We start from the raw sequence: 19,014 nt of genomic DNA, 5'->3' as shown, positions 1-19,014 counted from the left end.
GAAGGATGACATTAGAATCTGGTATGATCAGCCCAAGATACTTTGTGGCAGTAGTACTCAGGAAATTGTGAATGAAGAAATTTTCCCAGTGGCAGCTTTCCAGGTTCCTTGATCATATTCTGGAGCTAGTCTCACTATCCAGATTTTAACTCTGGGTCTGTTCTGATTGCCAGTGGTTGGTTTAATGTCCTGAGCCGAGTACACAGCGCTACAGCACAGCAGCTGAGGGAAATGCAGGATGAACAGGCCAATCCAAAGAATGCCGTGGTGAGTTACTGTGCAACCAGCCTGTGGGCATGCTTGGAGCCCTCTGTATTTAACTATTTGTGCGTGTTTTTCCAGCACATGCATTGTTGTAGAGCATGAGCAGTATAAGAAAGTTGGGCAGTTATTATAAAGAAACAGCAAAACTGATAGCAAAGAGGGTAAGCAGTGGGGAACATGGTGGTTTTGTTGGGTGGCTCAGCTTAATCACCAATAGCTCTCTTCAGTTTGAGAAGAAGGAGACTGCCTCATGGAGATAAAATGTCTTTGGATGGGACTAGTCTGGGTCACAGTTGTTCCAGACAGAAGACAACAGTTGGGAAGAAAAGTTTATTTATGTATTTTGCCAGTACAGAGATACTGGGAAAGGTTATTTCAGGCCTTCATAATACTTTCTGGAAATCTGTAGCTGTTTTTCCTCCAGTCCTGTGGAGCCCTTGCACTTCTTACACTGTTTGGGGAGCAAAGATGACTCACTCATGCCTTTCTCATGTGTTCAGTTCTACTCAAGCTACTGGAATTTAGAGGAATGTTTTCAGTTCCAATTCTATTCACAAAGGAGAATGTCTGTAATCTAAGATGCAATCTGTGTCTTTTTCACTGTATAGGGAACCCTAGATGTTGGGCTTATTGACTCTGTCTGTGCCTCAGACAATCCTGACAGGTAGGTACAGCAATCTGACCAACTCTTAAATCAGAAACTCTCTAACATATTTCTGTGTGTAGGTCCAAGTTTCTTTTGTGGTTTGTATTTGTTTAAACTCATACACCTTTTTTTCCAAACACATAAAAACCTGAGATCTTCAGCTTGTTTCAACTTCATAGGCGTGAAGTTGTGATTTGTCTTTGAGTAAAAGTCTCCTTCAACTCATAGAAGTGAAAACAGCATCATCACAATGCCAGTACATTATAGTCTTACCTATTATTACCACTGAACAAATATGTCCAGCGAAAGCAGCACTTCCAGTTTTTCAACAGAGTGATTTTAAGTCAGTCTTGTAAATTTAGGGGAAAGAAACAGCATTATGAAAGAATAATGGATGAATTTAGAAATCTACATTATTCTTGAACCTTCATTTCAGTTAGTTTCAGTGAAGAGATTATGGGACATTTCATATCACTTTGTGTTAACATTTAATTATTTCCCACATAACAGGTTCAGCCAGGGCAAAGATACTTACTACAGTGCTGAAGTAAAATGTTAGCTATTAAGTTACTTACCTCTGTCATCTCTTTTTTTTGTCTCACAGAGGTTGCTAGGACTTTGGGGTTACTAGTTTAGAAAATATGTATCTCGGTACTGATCTAAGATTTCATTGATTAAAAACATTTTAGGCAGTTCTCAACCTGTAGTCCTCATAATTAATCTGTGTACCAGTGAAAACAAGAAACAAACAGTAAGCTGAAGAGCCAAAATTTGTTCATGTACGTGCTGAGGTACAGTCTTTTGGAGTATCAGTGTTTGAACCAACATTAAATTCTGAGGAGAAGGCTTATTCTCAACCAATATTTTTATGCAGCTTATTTTTATCTTCCATTGGTTTATGCAATTTTCTAACAGTTTCTTGATTTGCACCTTTTACCTCTTGCTTCATACTTGCATTCTAATTTTCAATTTCCGTTTTCTCATAGAAATCTGGTTTTGCTTTCAGGTTTTCTGAGTCTATCCTCTTCAAATTAGTCATACTTTTACTTTTTCTGTGAAGTATTGATTCTCTACAGAATTGTGAATATTCTTTTGGTAGGACACAGTTGCACGAGAAGGACAAAGTCATCTAGAAGCAACGTAACGTTTTTCCTCTGTTTTGTCAGAATCATCTCATCCTTTCTAAAACCAGCCTCAACACCCAACCAACCTTTAGCTGACCCTGCTGAGATCTATGTTTGCTATTGCATCACTGGTTTTAATAAGTACAAGGAGAATGGCTGTACTAGCTCAGCCCAGTGATTCTAGTACTAGCTCAGTCCAGTCAAAGGGTAGATCAAAGTCCTTTGCTTATGAACCCAGACATTTTACAGCTGGTTATTAGCTAAATAATATTTTCTAATGTTTGGAAATAGCTTTTGAAAGATATTTAATTTCATTTAGCTGGTCTCTCCATTCATCAGTTTGCAGACTAACTTCACACGGAGGTGATTTTAAGTATTTCTGCACTTCTCTGTAATTTATATTCTGAGAGTCTTTCTGGATTTTTAATGGGAAGGTAAAAAACATGACTTTGGGTGTGCTGTGAGTTGAGGTATTTGCAAGGTTATGACTAACTTTAATGCTTTTGTTTTCTGGCAGACCAAATTCTTTTGTGATCATCACAGCAAATCGAGTGATTCACTGCAACAGCGACACACCCGAGGAGATGCATCACTGGATCTCCTTGCTGCAGAAACCAAAAGGGGAATCTAAGGTTGATGGCCAGGAATTCCTTGTGAGAGGTGAAAGAAAATGCATGCAATTACATGTGAAACTCCTCTTCTGCTTATAATCTGAAAGGGAGATTCTGCTAAATTGATCTAGAGTTTAGCTGCTTCCCAAAAAGAGTCATTCTTTGCCCATCTCTACCTTCCTGCCAGCTGCTTGCCACATCCTGTGTGTGCTAGCCCTGGCTCTTACATGATTTCTTGTCAGTTGGAAAAAGATAAGTACTTTATATGTTTAGTTTTCTGATGTTAGTTCCATAGCCTATTTAAACACCTACAGTGAATGCCATCACGAATAGGAAGGAGCATGGCTGCTGTTTAGGAGCAGCTGGCTTAGATGGACTCTAACATGACACTGTGACTTTTGTTGTCACAAAGCTCTGTTCCTTTTGACACCTGTCATGTAGAGAGGGAGGGAAAGAGATTTTTGTGGGATTGCTACTGTCCTCAGCTAAACTGACTAACCTGATTATGGTAGACATAGGTGAGAAAATTTCTCTAAGGTTGAGCAAAAGATTTAAATTATGTCTTTAGAAAGAGCTTAATTGAAGATGGTGAAGCGTGGGTAGTGATCACACGTATATTATAAAATATTCCCCATTTATCTCAAGCATTGGTAAATTTCCCTAGTACTTTAAGATCATCACGTAGTCTTAAATGTATGAAGACACTCCTGATCCAATCTGTGGAAAGCAAGTGCATGAGCAAATTCCCTTACATCTTCTGGGAAGAGTCTGTGAAGGAATAAAGGTCTCAGAGTGGTCATGGCAAGGCAAGAGGACAATGAAAAAAGGGTCTCCAAAATGGGGCATAAGGCTTCCATCCTAGGCTTAAAATTTTCAAGGAGATTGAATGATATAAAACAGATTATCAGACAACAGTTTGAGTACCTTAAATTCAAAATACTTAATTTAATTGCAAGGCAACAGTTCCTTTTATCTTGTATTGTTCATTAGTTAAAGAATAAAAGGAATGATCCTTTGCAAAGTCAGAGTATGCTCTGCACTTCACAGTAAGATGTCTGTGTGACAGTAGTATAGCCACAAAAGCACATATACAGAAATATCTCACTCTGTATTTTCTTTATATTGAATCTCTGAGCTCAGTCCCACGTTCTTTGAACTTTTTGCCTCATGGGAGGACAATGGTTTTTACATCTCTAAGTAGAAAATTGTCTTTTTGACAGCTTTAGCAACGCAAACTCTGTTTTTTTCCTGATTTTTTTACAGTATTGACTTTTTTTTTTCCTTTTTTTCCCTTTTATTTTGCAATGACACTAAAATGACAGTGAAATTATTTTTCCTGACCCTGGGAGCAAGAGATGTGTGTAATGCATGTAAATGCAAGAGATGCATGTAATGAACTTTCTACTAGAAGACAAGTGTCACCAAACCTCTTCCATCAAGGTTTGGTTTCGTATTTGACATCTCTCTGGAAGAATAAATTGTAAATGATTTATTCAGGTGTTTATGGCTTGTGATGGAAACATCCTGAATAGAGGATGCCCTCATGGTGATTACATTGGTGATGGGAGATCATTAATTAAAAAAATACATTGGGCCTAACGATGGAACTGCTTGGTGGAAAATTTTGGGCTAATTTCTTAGAGTAACTGTGCAGGATACCAGTAAAGCAGAGCTGGTAGTTCCCAGCATGCGCTTTTTGCAGAGAGGTGGAGGATTGCTGTGCTGGTGAAACTACTGACATGTTTCTGTCTCTGTGCTAGGTTGGCTTCATAAGGAGGTTCAGAGCAGCAACAAGATGTCCTCTCTGAAGATGAAGAAGCGCTGGTTTGTTCTGACAAACACTGCCCTTGATTACTACAAGTCATCTGAGCGCACAGCTGCCAAGCTTGGCACACTTGTGCTCAACAGCCTCTGCTCTGTTGTGCAGCCTGACGAGAGGGTCTTCAAAGACACAGGTGAGAGGAAGGAAGTGGCAGTGAGCAGACTCCATGCGTGGAGTTCTGAAGAGGGGATGGTGCAGGAATGTAATGTTGTCTCCTATTGAGAAGGTGGTCTTAATGTCCTCTGAAGCTTTGTGTCTGACTGCAAACATCTCTGCCCATAGAAACTGTGAGATATTTGCAAGGGACCAGAGAGCAGTGTGCGAGTGACTTTTAAGTCCCTCACACCTGATGGAGATACACAGTGCTGATGACGTTCACTGAGTAGTGTCACTGTGGATCTAAGTGTTTCCCAAATAGGGTAACAGGTATGAGTTCTTACAGTTGACACTGTAATTATTGGTACATGTCCATAAATATCTGTCGTTTTGTAGCATGACTTACATTTGTCTCTGAGGTCAATGCTATCCTTTTAAATAGCAGCAATGTCACACACTGTAAGTCTCTTTTACAGCATCACTCAACTTGTAAGAAACAAAAGATAACGAAGGCCTGTGTTTGCTTTCTGTGCAACATGGCACAGTTCTGGGAAGGCAGAATCTGGCATGATCCTCCATTCCTTGCTTTATGACTTTGGGAGGGAACTCAGGTTATAGGGTAAAGGGTGAATTTCCCTGACAAAGAACCTGAACCTCAGGACAAGACTTGAAATACTGGACATTTGAGTAGTGGAATTGCTTGGGATAATTTTTAGAAGGGTTGGAAGCATATTTAGTAAAGTGAGATGAGAGAAAATTTATTCTTCTCATTCACAAGATATTGTCTACATTTTTAATCTCAACAGATGTCTAGGGCTGCCTTTAGCAGAGAGAATTACCATCACCTTGACATGTTCTCTCAGGTTGTCAAACACATATTTTTAAAAGTTATGAGAACTGATTTGGCAATCTGACTGGGTGCTGTATGTAGAGTGGTCATTTTCTGAGTGATTAACAGCACAGTGTAGCCCAGACGCTGTCTGTGAAAGGGAGCTGCCTGGTTGGCAGGCAAGTAAGTAGTTGTGTTACACTGCAAGATACTTGTATCTTGGAAAGCCGTCCTTGTACTAAAATCTGGATCGGGACTTTCCTACTGATAAAATATGTTTTGGGAATGGGGATGGTAATGTCCGCCTAGTCAGTTTTAACCAGACATACCGTATGTTGCTGTCAAAGCAGCAAGGGTTTTCCTTAGCCATGAGCTACAGACAAGAAGAGAATCATAGCATCATTAAAAGTGCACATGATCTCTAAGTTAATCATCAAGTCCAACCATTAACCTAATGTAGTCAAGTCCACCACTAAGCCATGTCCCAAAGTGCCATATCTGTACAATTTTTAAATGCCTTCAGGGACAGTGATTCAAACAGTTTCCTGAGCAGCCTGTTCCAATGCTTGACAACCCTTTACAAGAAGAAATTTTTCCTAATATTCAATCTAAACCTACCATGGCACAGCTTGAGGCCATTTCCTCTTGTCCTATCACTTGTTAGTTGGGAGAAGGGACAGACCCACACCTGGCCACTCCTTTCAGGGAGTTGTAGAGAGTGATAAGGTCCCCCCAAGCCTTCATTTCCCCAGGCTAAACACCCAGCTTATAGGACTTTGTGCTCCAGACCTTTCACCAGCTTTGTTGCCCTTCTTTGACACTAAAGATGATCTGATCCATAACCTTCTCCGTTATCAATCCCAGATTCTCCCGCTGGCACTTCTGGTTGGTGGATGTCACATTTTCTAACCTCTACTCAACTACGTAGTATGGAAACAAGTTTCACCTTCCAGCTTCTTTGTTTCTCCACAGGTTATTGGAACATCATTGTCCATGGCCGAAAGCACTCCTACAGACTGTACACGAAGCTGCTGAATGAAGCCATGCGCTGGGCCTCTGCCATTCAGGGTGTGATTGACAGCAAAGTTCCCATAGAAACACCTACACAGCAACTCATTCGTGACATCAGGGTAGGTGGCATCATGCCAATTCCCAAGTGAGTTGGGAGCAGCCAGATCACCACTGGCCTTGCTCAGTCATTGCAGAGAATGTGGCAAAAAATGGGGTTGCTGTTTTAGGGGGAAAAAAATAGAATAAAGAAAAAGAAACCTAAAATGACTGTGCAACAAAACAATCAAATATGTGACTTGTATTTTGAATTAACCTGTTACCTGATCTGCCTAAGTCTAGGTTATAACTCAGCGCAGTTAAAAATTGCATGCAGGATTACACTGGCAAGTATTTGCAAATTCCTGCTTCATCCTTTCCTCTCCTAAGCATCCTCCAGACACAAATATAAAAAACTCCATTCCTACTAATCATCTGACTTTGATGTACCCTGGATTTCTCTTCATACCTTAGGCTTGTGTGGTTAAATACCAGAGTAAAGGATGGAAAGAAAATATCCTTCAAGGTGGCAAAATTGCACCACTGTAGGAGGAGTAATTTTGAAAAGAAAAAAACTGTGGTAAATTAAACATGGAATCATATTAGAAAACATACTAAAGCATATTTCAGAAGAAATGTGTGTGTGATGAGCTCTAAATTAAATGTAACTAGATGGTATGTATTTGGGAAGAAAGAGCTGGGAGTGAATGTAGAGAATCTTGGAAAATTTTGGTTCAGGGCTCAAGGACAAATGGAACCATAAATATTGTTGGGGAAGGAATATAGGACAGCTTGCAGATACCAGTTTGTATGGTAGCAACAGGCCCAGATTTTGAACACCATGTGCAGAATTTCGGTTACATGTAGTATAACCAGACAAATTCAGGAGAACAGGCTCATTATTACATACTGGACATGGTGGATCTGTGATCAGAAAGTCCATTAACCATTTACTGTTGAAAACTTAAAGGATATATGAGGGAGGAATTATGCCACACATGCCTGTTACGTTACCTGTGTTAGGTGTCAACCCGAAACCATGTCTGAAGGCAAGATTCTGTGCTTGGTGACCTGTGGTATGATGGAACATGGCTATTCTTGTGTTTAATATTCAGAAATAATGGACAAAGTAATTTTTAGATGTGAATTATGCTTTGGTCACCTAGTCCCTCTATGGACCTCCAGAAATTTAGACAAAGGTGATTGAGCTTGAACCTAAATGTTTGAGGGTGTCATGCAAAGGACTGTCCCTGTTTGAGGATAATTATTTTCTCTCTCTCTCTCTTTTTTTTTAAATTTTTTTTTTTTTTAATATTTTCAGGAAAACAGCACAAACTTGGAAGTAGTGGAACAGACGTATAGGAGGAACCCGATCTTGCGATATACCCAGCACCCCTTGCATTCCCCATTGCTCCCACTACCTTATGGAGATGTTAGTGTCAACTGTAAGTATTTTACCCCAGTGGCAGAATCCACTCACATTCTGAGGGCCTGAGCACCACAAAATTGATCTGTAAGCTCCCTCTGTGCAGGTGCCCTATTTAGGGCAGTGTAACCCCCAGGTTCAGAGGGGAAGCAGTCCCTTTCTCTTTCCCTTTCTTCTCTGGAAGGTATGCTCTGTCCACTGCTTCTTATCATGGGAACACTGAATCTTGAAGTAAATGGGAGCAGGTAGTTAAATCATCCCTCTGAGGGATGTGCAGCGTGTCATCCTTTAGCCACAACTGGGTTGCAAGTGGCTCCAGTGGAAGTACTACAAGAAGATGACATCATGCAGCTGGCAGTAGGATAGTATTCCTACAGAAGCTGCTGTAAAACCAAACTAAATGAATCCTTTCTTCAAATGCATCAGGAACATGAAAGCTAGACTGTGTGATAGGCCAACAGAAAATCAAAGGCATTTGCTGATGATTCCAGACTGTTTGACATGCTAAAACTGAAAGCTGGTGATGAAGAGCTATAGAAGAATTTCTGATGTGGAGTGACTGAGTCGCAAAGTCTTTTAAGAAATTAATTTCAATGTGTATATGCGAAGCAGTGTATATGGGAAGAAGTCTGCCGCATAGGTAGTGAAAATGCCAACTCCTGTGGTGAGTGCAGAAACAAAACAGCTTACACAAGGTTTTGAAAGCTTAGAAAAAAGGAAAATAGAAGTCTTTGCGTGACTGTATTGGTGTATCATGCACCTGCATCTTGAATACAGGATGCAGTTTTGCCTTCTAAATATTTTCAAAGATGAGTAAAAAGATACATGAAAATGATCAAAGGCATCGAGGAACTTACCTACAATTAAGTGACTAAATAAGGCAGGGTTGTTCAGCCTCAGGAAGAAGATTTTAGGGACAGAAGACTGTCGTGGAGAAACTGAAAGGGTATTAACTGCTTGCTATCTGTCATGATATAAGGATGCAATTATGTGGCAGATTAAAAGCCCAGAAAAAATAAATTCTGAAATACAGAAAAATTACAGAACAAGCACTTACACTGTATAAATTACTGTACAGGGCTGTGTACTGGAATTGCATAGTTCATGCACAGGCACTGGGAAAGCAATGGCTACAGAGGAGATCAGAAGAACCTAAAGCCTCAGAGATGTGCAAAGCAGAATGGTATCACATGTGTCTGAGCAATTCAGAGCAGACATTTAGGTGCTCAAAAAACTTAAGCAGTTTTGGTTTAAGCATTTTAAATCTAAACAATAGGTAAAAGCTGCATCTGCTCAATTTTGCAGTTTGCGAAAGTTCATTTTTGGCTCGGGGGTCAAAGCTAATACAGGCACAACACAATTTTGAAAGTACACAAGCCAGGCTTTGGTGGCTGCATTTAGGCACCTCAGTTGCAGACACTGAAGCCTGAACTAGATTTAAGTGCTCGTTTCCCTTAAAAAGATCACTCTGCTTTTCTGCACAGGATATCCAGAAATGAATTTGCGGTGGTGCAAAGTCAGATGTTGGCAAATACTAATTAAAACTGCATTTGAATGTTTATAGGGGAAGCATTAATGAATTTTGAGTATAAATTAAAGTTCAGGATATGAGCTCAGGTTGCTGTTCAGATTAGTAAAGTTGCTTGTAGTGTTGCTGGGCCATTAGAAAATGAGGGAGACGTTCACCTCTTGTCACTTTTGTGATCGTTTCCCAGTGCAACAAGAGAAGGGTTACAGCAGCTTACAGGATGAAGCAGTGAAGATCTTCAACTCCCTTCAGGAAATTGAGACAGTGTCTGACCCCATACCCATTATCCAAGGCATCCTGCAGACCTGCCATGATTTAAAGCCTCTCCGTGATGAAGTGTACTGTCAGCTCATCAAGCAAACTAACCACATGCCGCATCCCAACAGTACTGGGAACCTGCACCACTGGCAGCTGATGTGCTGTATGAGCTGCACTTTCCTGCCCAGCAGAGGGATCCTGCGCTACCTCAAGTTCCACCTTCGAAGGTAAATGTCCCTTTTCAGCCTGTTTCCTTTAACTCTGCTTATCTTCCACGGTCTGTTGTAGTTACCCATCTTGCCCTCCTACTGTGCAGACATCTTCCTGTGGTGTTCCAGCCTCCTACCTTTGCACACAATTCTTGCTACCAGTTGTTCTGTGTATTCAAACTCCTGCCTTGCCATCCATCTGTTGTGTAAAAAGGATGTGGAATGTAAGTTACCCAAACAGAATACCATGAGACTGTGGTACAGCGGATCAACAACTGATGACCTACTGCTTACTAATGTACATAATATTATATATTATTATAATATATTATAATAATATTATATATATTATATATTATAATATATAATATATAATATTATATATAATAATATAACATATATAATATATAATATATAAAATATATTACTATAATATATATTATAATAATATAATATTATTATAATATATTATAATAATATTACTAATATACATATAAACATTATCAACCTGCTGGCACAGGCAAGATGTGTACTATGGAGTAGGAGATATACTGTAAATACAAATTATAATTTTTCAATATTTGTTTAACTAAGCACATAATGCTTACAATTTGTAATTTTTATTTGCTTTAGCCCCCCATTTTCATGAACCTAAGTAATTTCCATTTCTTCCCAATTCATTTTCAGCATCTGATGCAGCTTTCCAAAGCAGCGCACATTGGGGCTGAGTTGCAGCCTTGCAACCTCTCTCTATTCTTAATGATGAGAAAGATCAACAAAATCTATTTAATTCCTTCCAAGCTAGAAAAGAGTGAGATGAATTTTGTGTCAGTACACCAAATAGCTATGCACAGGACCTGAGTCTGAGAGGTGCTGAAGAATACTCCGTGTAGCCATTTCATAGTTTTATCACTGCAGTTGCAGATGATTTTATCCTTAGACCTGCTGACCTTGGAGGGAAGAGAACTGTATACAAACATGTACTTTCTATCTTCTTAGTTATCAAACATACTGGCTCAAACACAGCCAGCAAACGAAAAAACCATTAAGAATAAAAAGTTTGATTTCACAGGTTTTATTCTCAGTTTTGTAAATTGAGATAGTCAATTGTACTGTTTTCAGGTGGTAATAAACTCCTGATAATTTGAACTGCTTATTTCACACATTGCTGAGCAGTGTCACTAAGTGACTTTGAAAGGACTAGTAAAAGCAGGTTGTATGGCTTAGGAAATAAGCTTGTATTTCTTGTGGTTGCCCTTGACATCAGTATCTCTACCAAACTCTTTACAGGTTGCATGGTAATGTGTGGTTCACTGTGTAACGGAGTTTTTTTACTTCTTTTTACAATTAGGGTAAAAGACCTCTTTCCAGACTCAGAAATAGACAGGTATGCACAATTCATAAGTGACTCCCTGAAGAGAACAAAGACGAGGGAGTTTGTGCCCTCCCAGGAGGAAATACAGGCTCTTCTCACCCGTGAAGAGATGACCACAACAGTGTATTGCCATGGCGGCGGCTCCTGTAAAATAACCATCAACTCCCACACCAGTGCTGGGGAGGTAATGCATTAGTAGCATTAAGCAGATGAAGAGAAACCTTTTTCCCATTTATCTCCAATTTCTCCCTCTCTTTTTTTCTTTTTTAATAACTTTTTTGCTGTATCTGTAGGGAAATTTCCACTTACTTATTCTACAAAACCAGTGCCCAGGTTGTAGAATATCGCCTGACAATTGTGTTGCAAAATCTAAATGCTTCTGGTGTTCTATTTATTGGAAAGGTATTCTGAAGAATTGTTAAACACAGTTTTCTGGACAAGTAGACATTCCAGTTCATAATGGAATCCTTCTGAAAGGGCTATTCTAGCAGTAACTTAATCATTAGCAGGTCAGAAGCAAGATTCCAAGTTGCAGTAGTCATGCCTGTGAAAACATTAGTGCTCAACAGAGGAAAAAGTGGGATTGTTATTAGAGGAACTGAGAATGTCCTAACATCTGAATCCTTTATGTGCCTCTATCTTCTGCAGAGCTCTAATTTCCCCATCTTAAAAAGGGTAGATTTTTAAAAGGGGAAATTGAAAAGGTTCAGAGAAGAAAAGCAAGGATGGTCAAATGTAAGTAGAGGGAATCATCTTTTAGGGTTAATATTCATTATTCTGAAAACGAGGTAACTAAGGGAGAAGTGTGATGGAGGTGTATGAAATGATGAGTGTCCTGAAGAGGTACTGATTCTTCAGTGTGACATTGTGTGTAATACCTGTTGTGTGATCTGTGTCTCTCCGATTTTGCAGGTGGTTGAAAAGTTGATCCGAGGTTTAGCCATGGAGGACAGCCGGAATATGTTTGCGCTCTTTGAACATAATCAGCAGGTCGACCGTGCTGTGGAGAGTCGAGTGATTGTGGCTGATATCTTGGCCAAGTTTGAGAGGTAGAAGAATGTTTCATAAAACCTTTAATTCCTAGTTGGATGTAACACTGGATTTCAGAATCCAGGGTTACCTTCAGGTTGTGAGTCGCACTGTTGATATCCCAGTACTGTGGTGCTTCTCCTCACTGTTTTTTTCCCTTCTCATTCTCTTTCATATCTTACAGACTTGCTGGCTCTGAAGAAGAAGAGGAGGGACAGTGGCAACTGTATTTTAAGCTTTATTGCTTCTTGGATATTGAGAATGTTCCCAAAGATGGAGTGGAATTTGCCTTCATGTTTGAGCAGGTAAGCTCACTTCAGGAGAGTTACTTGGTTTCCAGGGTGGCAGAAGCACATGAATATACAGAAAGTTGGCTTACCTTTCATTAGAAGAGGGAATGCTGGTTGGAACAGAAGAATTAGTGTTTTGGATTTTTGCCTGGAATCTACCAAGTAGGTACACTGTGAAGTTTCCTAGGTAAGAGGAGTATTAGAACAAAAGCAAGAAAACTGGCAAAGGCTTAAAAAAATATAAGACCAAGGATAATAAAATGTTTTTAAACTTTTATCATTACTTTTAAAAGACATAGAAATTTGGATAATGATTCAAGATGAATCATTGAAATTAGCTGCTCACAGAACATAAATGTAAAGAAAACTGGAAAGTCTGCAGAACACATCCTTGGGGTGTTACCAGAATTAACTGTGAAACCTATCTTTTGGGCAGTGTAGTTGACAATGTTTATCTGACAAGTAGTCTTTTTTTTTTTTTAAGTCACTGTACTCCATACCACAGTGATGATGCTTAGATCAGAGATCGCACTGGTATGAAAGAGCCAGTTGGGGTTATAAAACTAAACTGAATGTAGCACCCAGCTGTGTGATTTGTCCCATTGATATGACTTCTAATGAACAGTGAACTTGCCTCAGAAAATCATAGCTGGTGAAAATTATTAAAGATGTTTTTAAAGGCAGTCAGAGTCACAAAGACTGAAACTCACTGATAGTCAAATGGGTGGCATATTCATCACACAGATGAAATGAGCATCAAGTATTGTCAAATATTGCCAATTATAGAATGTCTAGAGAACATCATGTGCTCTGTGGAAACTCAGTTACACCAAACTCCCTGTTGACAAGGCTTTCAATCTACACGGCTTCAACTGGCAAGGACAAGTCACAGTAGGTGTTATCCAGGCATTAGATGGACGTGACAAAACCGCCCATAAATAGATTTATCAGAAAACCAGGCAAAGGGATGCAAGAAGATTGGGGGAGATAGTGAATGAAAGAGGAAGAGGTGCGAACTGCTTTTGTGTAATGAAACTGAGGTTGAGAGCCTTGAATTTATTACATCTGACTCTGGTGTTGAATATAATCTCCACACAGGAGCTGGTACAGCACAAAACCAAATTACCTCAATTCCAGTCTCTCTCATCTGTTCCAGACATAAATGGTCTCACTGTAGGACTTCTTGTGCAGGGTAGGAACCCACTCAGAGATCTTTGTCCTGTCCAGGTTTGCAGAAAGGGTTATTTCCCCCACATTGACCAGTTGCAGACTTTGACTTATTTATTGCAATGTCTGCTATGACCTCCTGAATTGTGTCTTTCCTACTGCGATCAGCAGATGCCATAGGAATCTGTACATGGACCAAATTGTGAATAAAGTGTGCTTCTGCTTTCTGATGAGTCTTGGGGACTTTTTTTTGTTTGTAGGCTCATGAAAGCCTCATAGATGGTCATTTTCCGGCACCAGAGGACACTCTGCAGCGCCTAGCAGCTCTGCGGCTTCAGTATCTTCATGGAGATTATTCCAAAATAAGTTGGACCCTTGATGGAATCTACCCAGTTAACAGACTGAAATCCAAAATACTGCACTCAACAAAGAGCAGTGGCACTACCAGTCATACTCTGGAGAGGAGACGGACCAGCTTCCTTGAAGGGACATTGAAACGTAGCTTCAAGACAGGGTCTGTAAAGAAGCAGAAGGTAGAAGAAGAGCAGATGATGGAGATGTGGGTGAAGGAAGAGCTTTCAGCTGCTCGTGCAAGCATAGCACAGAAATGGACCAAGCTGCAGGGACTCTCTCAGCATCAGGCCATGGTGAAATACATGTCCATTGTAAAGGAGTGGCCAGGTTATGGGTCAACACTCTTCGATGTTGAGGTGAGCAATGTGTAAACTCAGGTAACTACAGCCAAGGAAAGGCATCAGTCTGAAGAACAGATAGAGCTGTGTGTATCTCATTGCTCAGCAGCAGAAGGGAATTTCAGTAACTGGATATATTTTGCCTTAGTAAGCTCAGGGTAAGCATGCAGTACCACATACCCAAGAGTTGTGATGCAGAGAGCATAGAGCAAGCAAGCTGGCACATGGTGGTAAATAAATGGAGACAGTGGATTCCCCACTTCATTAGAATAACAGGGGAATTTGGGGGAGGGAGGGGTTAAAAAAGTGATGGCTACTGAAAGCAAAAGTAAAACCAAGGTCTGTTGTCCTGCAGTCGTGTTCTGCAGCAGTACAACAGAAACTGCTAAGACTGGGAAACTTTTCAGCACTGTGCTCAGCCTGCTAGAATAGGAATCCACAGTAGTTTTATCAGTTTTGCTACCGCCTAGGTGGATCACCATGGGAAGTTGCTTGCACTCACTAAATTATCTGTAAAATAAGAAATGGAATATTGACTTGTTACATCACTTTAAAATCTGAGAAGAACTGTTAGCTATTACAGTTATTTGCTACTCAACTAGTATTTTACTCATAGTCATGTCATTTCTGAATTGTTGCAGCAGAAGTGACTCCAACATACCTTTTGCAGACATCTTATTTTTTGTATTGGGGTGAAGAGTTGAAATGTCCTACAGGAACTAGAAACAGAGAGCTTTTCCTTGAATCGAAGGTTATTTGATTCTCCATTGCATTTATGCAAAAGGTTATGTTTCTCCTTCCGCAGTGCAAGGAGGGTGGATTCCCCAATGATCTCTGGCTTGGAGTCAGCACAGAGAATGTGTCTGTCTACAAACGAGGGGATCCTAAACCACTAGAAACCTTCCAGTATGAGCACATTGTTTTCTTCGGAGCACCACAGCCTAACACTTTCAAAATTACAGTGGATGAGAGAGAAATGTTCTTTGAAACATCCCAGGTATGTGAAAGCACAAGACTTGCTGTATGTGCAGTTTTACTGCCACTTCAGTTAAGATCCAAGGAATAGATGGATTTCTATGCAAGAACTCTTGACTAATGGACTAGACAGCCATGGGAAGAGATGAAGGGAGGTTAAACCTAAAGGGCATGGTACCTCTTCTTGAATACAGGGATAAACAGAAAAAAGATACACTGGTTAGAAAGTGATGGAGGTTGAATGGTCTTCCAGTGCATTGAGAGCTTCCAGTTTTGGGTGCTCATGATTGTGCCAGGTTTTTTCATTCCCTTCCACTAGATGAATGGGGAGTTCACAAATTCAAAAAAAGAAAAGAGAGAAAGAAAAGAAAAAGAAATTTGTAGCACTGAAGTTGCTTTTCCTTGAGCTAAAAACCTTTTTAAGTGTTGCTACAACAGAGCACAAACTTGCCAAGCATTTCTTTTCCTACTGTAATGTTCACATTTAGTATTTTGCAAAATTTAGTAGTATTGCAAAATTTACTGTGCCATGACTTTGGACAAGAGGAGTCTTTTTCAGCAAAATGCCCTGTATGCCTCAATGGACTGAGGATTTTAATGTGCTTATCCTCTTGTTACTGTGTTCTCTCTCCAGGTGGGTGAGATAATAAAGATCATGAAAGCATACATCAACATGATTGTGAAGAAACGCTGCAGTGTCAAATCAGCCACCAGTGTGGACAGTCACGCGAGCATCTGGACTAGGTGATACCAATGAACTGGCAGTAGTTTAGTGAGGAGTATTTGCAACTTGCCAGCACAAGTGTAGCAAAGATGTTTTCTAAGAATTCAGCTGACTACTGTATTCAAAACCTGAAGTGACATCTACAGTACTATAGGATTTGCACCTCTGCCCAAAGACATTAAACAGTAACAACTGTTCTTAAACACTAATGACCCAAAACTTGTTTTCCCCTTGCTTGTTTGATGAACAATGTAGCTTAAAGAAGCAAAGTCAGAAGCATCCTCATTCTCCTTCAGTGTCCTCTCTGCTGCTTTCACCATTACGTGTCATACTGGCAGAAAAATTCACAAGAACCATTTCTGCAAGACAGGAGACAGACTTAAGCTTCCTTCTGAATTTTGAAATGCAGACATCTGGGATCATTCGATCATAGCATGGTCTGCTAAAAGAATATTTGTTTTATTTATTTTGCAAGCAAATCTAAAATATAAGTCACTGTGGTTTGGTTTTTTTTTTTTTCTTCAGGATATACTAATGATCTGATCTGTTTTTAAAAGAAAATGCCTTTATGTAGTTGAAGCCAAGTGATCCAACAGAGAGGTCAAACCCTACATGAGAGAGCATTAAACAAAGAAACAAATAAAAACACCCAAGGTGCTTTTTTACCTTCCAATAAAAGTTCACAGGTACATGACTATAAAAAGTGGCACTTTCAGTTAAACTACTAAATACTCCCAACACAGGAGAAAATCTTTGGGACTAGCACCACTGCCCTTCCAGGCACATTGTAAGCAGCACCTATTGCCTACAAAAAAATTACTGCCTTTCCCCTGTACAGCCTAAGAGAAAGATTGTTTTATTAGCATTTCCAGAAGAGCTGCTCTTCACAAACTCCAGGTATTAGATGGAGGTTGGAGGTTTATGTCGACCAGTCCACCTGTGTTAAGATTCTTCTTTCTCTAGATGGGATTTTAGGGTGACTGGGGTTCCTGAACTTTAAAGTGAACCATTTCCTACTGAGTGAATAGATGCCTAGATAAATTGTTATAGGTAAGATTTTCACTTCTCTATACAACTGTAAGCAGATGCCCAAACCCATCATCCACTTTCAACTTTTAACAGAAACTGCTTGCATTGTGGAATCCCCAAATCCCATTCCAGTCTCCTCTAGGTCCCCTTTCCTCAGCAGAACTTGAAAATAATGCTGTTTTGCCAAAACAACTGCTTCTTGGAGGTATTTATAGCTCCTGCAGTTTGAAGAAGCAGAATTTTTTTCTTCTCTGTGAAAGATGACAGTTGTCTTCAGTTTCTTGACCTCAGAAACTTGACTTCAGTGTTTAAAACAATATTCAGTATCAGTCACATCATAAATTAGTTAAATTAGAAAACAAGAAAGCTGGTGGCGAGCCATTTTCTGTGACCCTTGTCTAGTTTTGAGATCTCAGAATGGAAAGGCCCATTCTGTTTCTTAATGAAACTGCAGAACTGTATATAATGTGGGCCTTGTTCCATGTTTAAAATTGGCTGTCTCCATTTCTGAAGAAATAGCAGCTAAGGCCTATTAGCTATGAAATAGAAATTTCATAGGAAAAAAAAAAACGGAGTCAGTATGGAGTAGGTTCCATTCCAGCTCATCATCAGATTGTGCCATGTCACTAACACTGTGTCACAGAACACTGCAGTTTTGAGGTTAACAATACAAGAAGAAACACTGTACATAACCCATGCTCTTCTCTCGTTTCCACTACACTGCAGCATGTGCAACCACTGGGCACTTGCCACATGATCAGCCTAAGAGGATAGCCACTGCTGTGCATCATACTTCAACTGGAGTTTTGCCTTAAATAGCTTTACTGAAGGATCCTATAAACACCCCTTGTTGTCACAAGGAATAAAAAGATGACCAGGTCACAAGTGAGAGAACAGGAATGCAGAGGCAGCCTGAGAAGCAACACTTTGTATCGGACCGTACACTGACTCAATCTCTTTAAATATCAGACTAGCCTTGATTATCCCTGTTCTAACTCTGCACTAGCTCTGTGTTCTGGCTCTTGGGTTGCTGCAGGCAGCTTGAACCCACTTGAAACATAACTCCACTACTATTTGTTGTAACTTTGCTCATTTCTATTACAGAATTCCTTCTTCTGTCTTTTTTAATTTGTAACTGGCTTTACAAGATGAAAGTTTAATAAATTATTGGATTGCACAAGCTGTATTCACTCACGGGCATTGTGTGCCCTTGTTAAGGTGTTTACTCAGAGATTTTAACACTCAGAACTCTTAAGTAAAAAGTAGGCATCACTGGCATGAGGGTACAACAACCCTTCATCACAGAAGCAAATTTTACCTTTGGGGTGAATTACAAAATACAGTTTGCTGCTACAACGCGGAAGGTTTGTTTCTAGCTTCTGCCATTCTCTCTGGGGATGAAGCACAACTTTGGTCAGTGGGAGATGTCCCAGTGGTTCAGAGATGGGTATTGTGGTGAAAGCAGCACAAAGTGAATCATCTTCCAAGGCCCAATCTGCAGGATCAGCTCCATCCCTTCTTCAGCACTTCCAAAGTCACTAATAACAGAAAATTACTTCTAGCTTAAATAAGCTGCCATCTGCACTTCCCTCACAATTGCATGACCTGGCCATGATGCTCACCTAAGAGCTGGTGTCCCTGAAGTGGTAAATCAGAACTGGAGGCAGTAACACACACAGACCATTCCACTAGCAGAAAAAGTTCCTCCAGTTCATGCACAGGTATGGAAACCAAGCAGTGATGCGTAATTCCCATCATCATACTCTCCTGTATCCCTTGGCCACATGCTCTGAGAGCCTTGGAACCCTGCAGATTGGTCTATGCAATTCAGTCTCCAACTGTTCAAATACTGTGTTTTTTTCTCCATCTTTAC

The 19,014-nt window shown here is 40.0% G+C and overlaps 1 protein-coding gene across 3 annotated transcripts in view; it reads left to right on the top strand.

Moving 5' to 3' along the window:
* LOC126652911 (unconventional myosin-X-like) overlaps positions 1-18,321 on the top strand; it is a 91,118-nt gene extending 72,797 nt beyond the window's left edge. For all 3 annotated transcript variants that reach the window (XM_050340136.1, XM_050340137.1, XM_050340138.1), the window contains 13 exons: positions 174-267; positions 873-928; positions 2,552-2,694; positions 4,406-4,600; positions 6,365-6,522; positions 7,761-7,884; positions 9,581-9,878; positions 11,212-11,419; positions 12,148-12,284; positions 12,449-12,569; positions 13,982-14,431; positions 15,219-15,410; positions 16,023-18,321. In XM_050340136.1, coding sequence (XP_050196093.1) covers positions 174-267; positions 873-928; positions 2,552-2,694; positions 4,406-4,600; positions 6,365-6,522; positions 7,761-7,884; positions 9,581-9,878; positions 11,212-11,419; positions 12,148-12,284; positions 12,449-12,569; positions 13,982-14,431; positions 15,219-15,410; positions 16,023-16,136 — 2,290 coding nt within the window. In that variant the 3' untranslated portion in view covers positions 16,137-18,321. The remainder of the gene's footprint in view (positions 1-173; positions 268-872; positions 929-2,551; positions 2,695-4,405; positions 4,601-6,364; positions 6,523-7,760; positions 7,885-9,580; positions 9,879-11,211; positions 11,420-12,147; positions 12,285-12,448; positions 12,570-13,981; positions 14,432-15,218; positions 15,411-16,022) is intronic.
* The last annotated feature ends 693 nt before the right edge of the window (positions 18,322-19,014 follow it).

This window comes from Myiozetetes cayanensis, unplaced genomic scaffold (genome assembly GCF_022539395.1).
Source record: "Myiozetetes cayanensis isolate MyiCay16 unplaced genomic scaffold, myiCay2020 scf9, whole genome shotgun sequence".
Taxonomy (NCBI): domain Eukaryota; kingdom Metazoa; phylum Chordata; class Aves; order Passeriformes; family Tyrannidae; genus Myiozetetes; species Myiozetetes cayanensis.
This window is presented reverse-complemented; position numbering and strand designations above follow the sequence as displayed.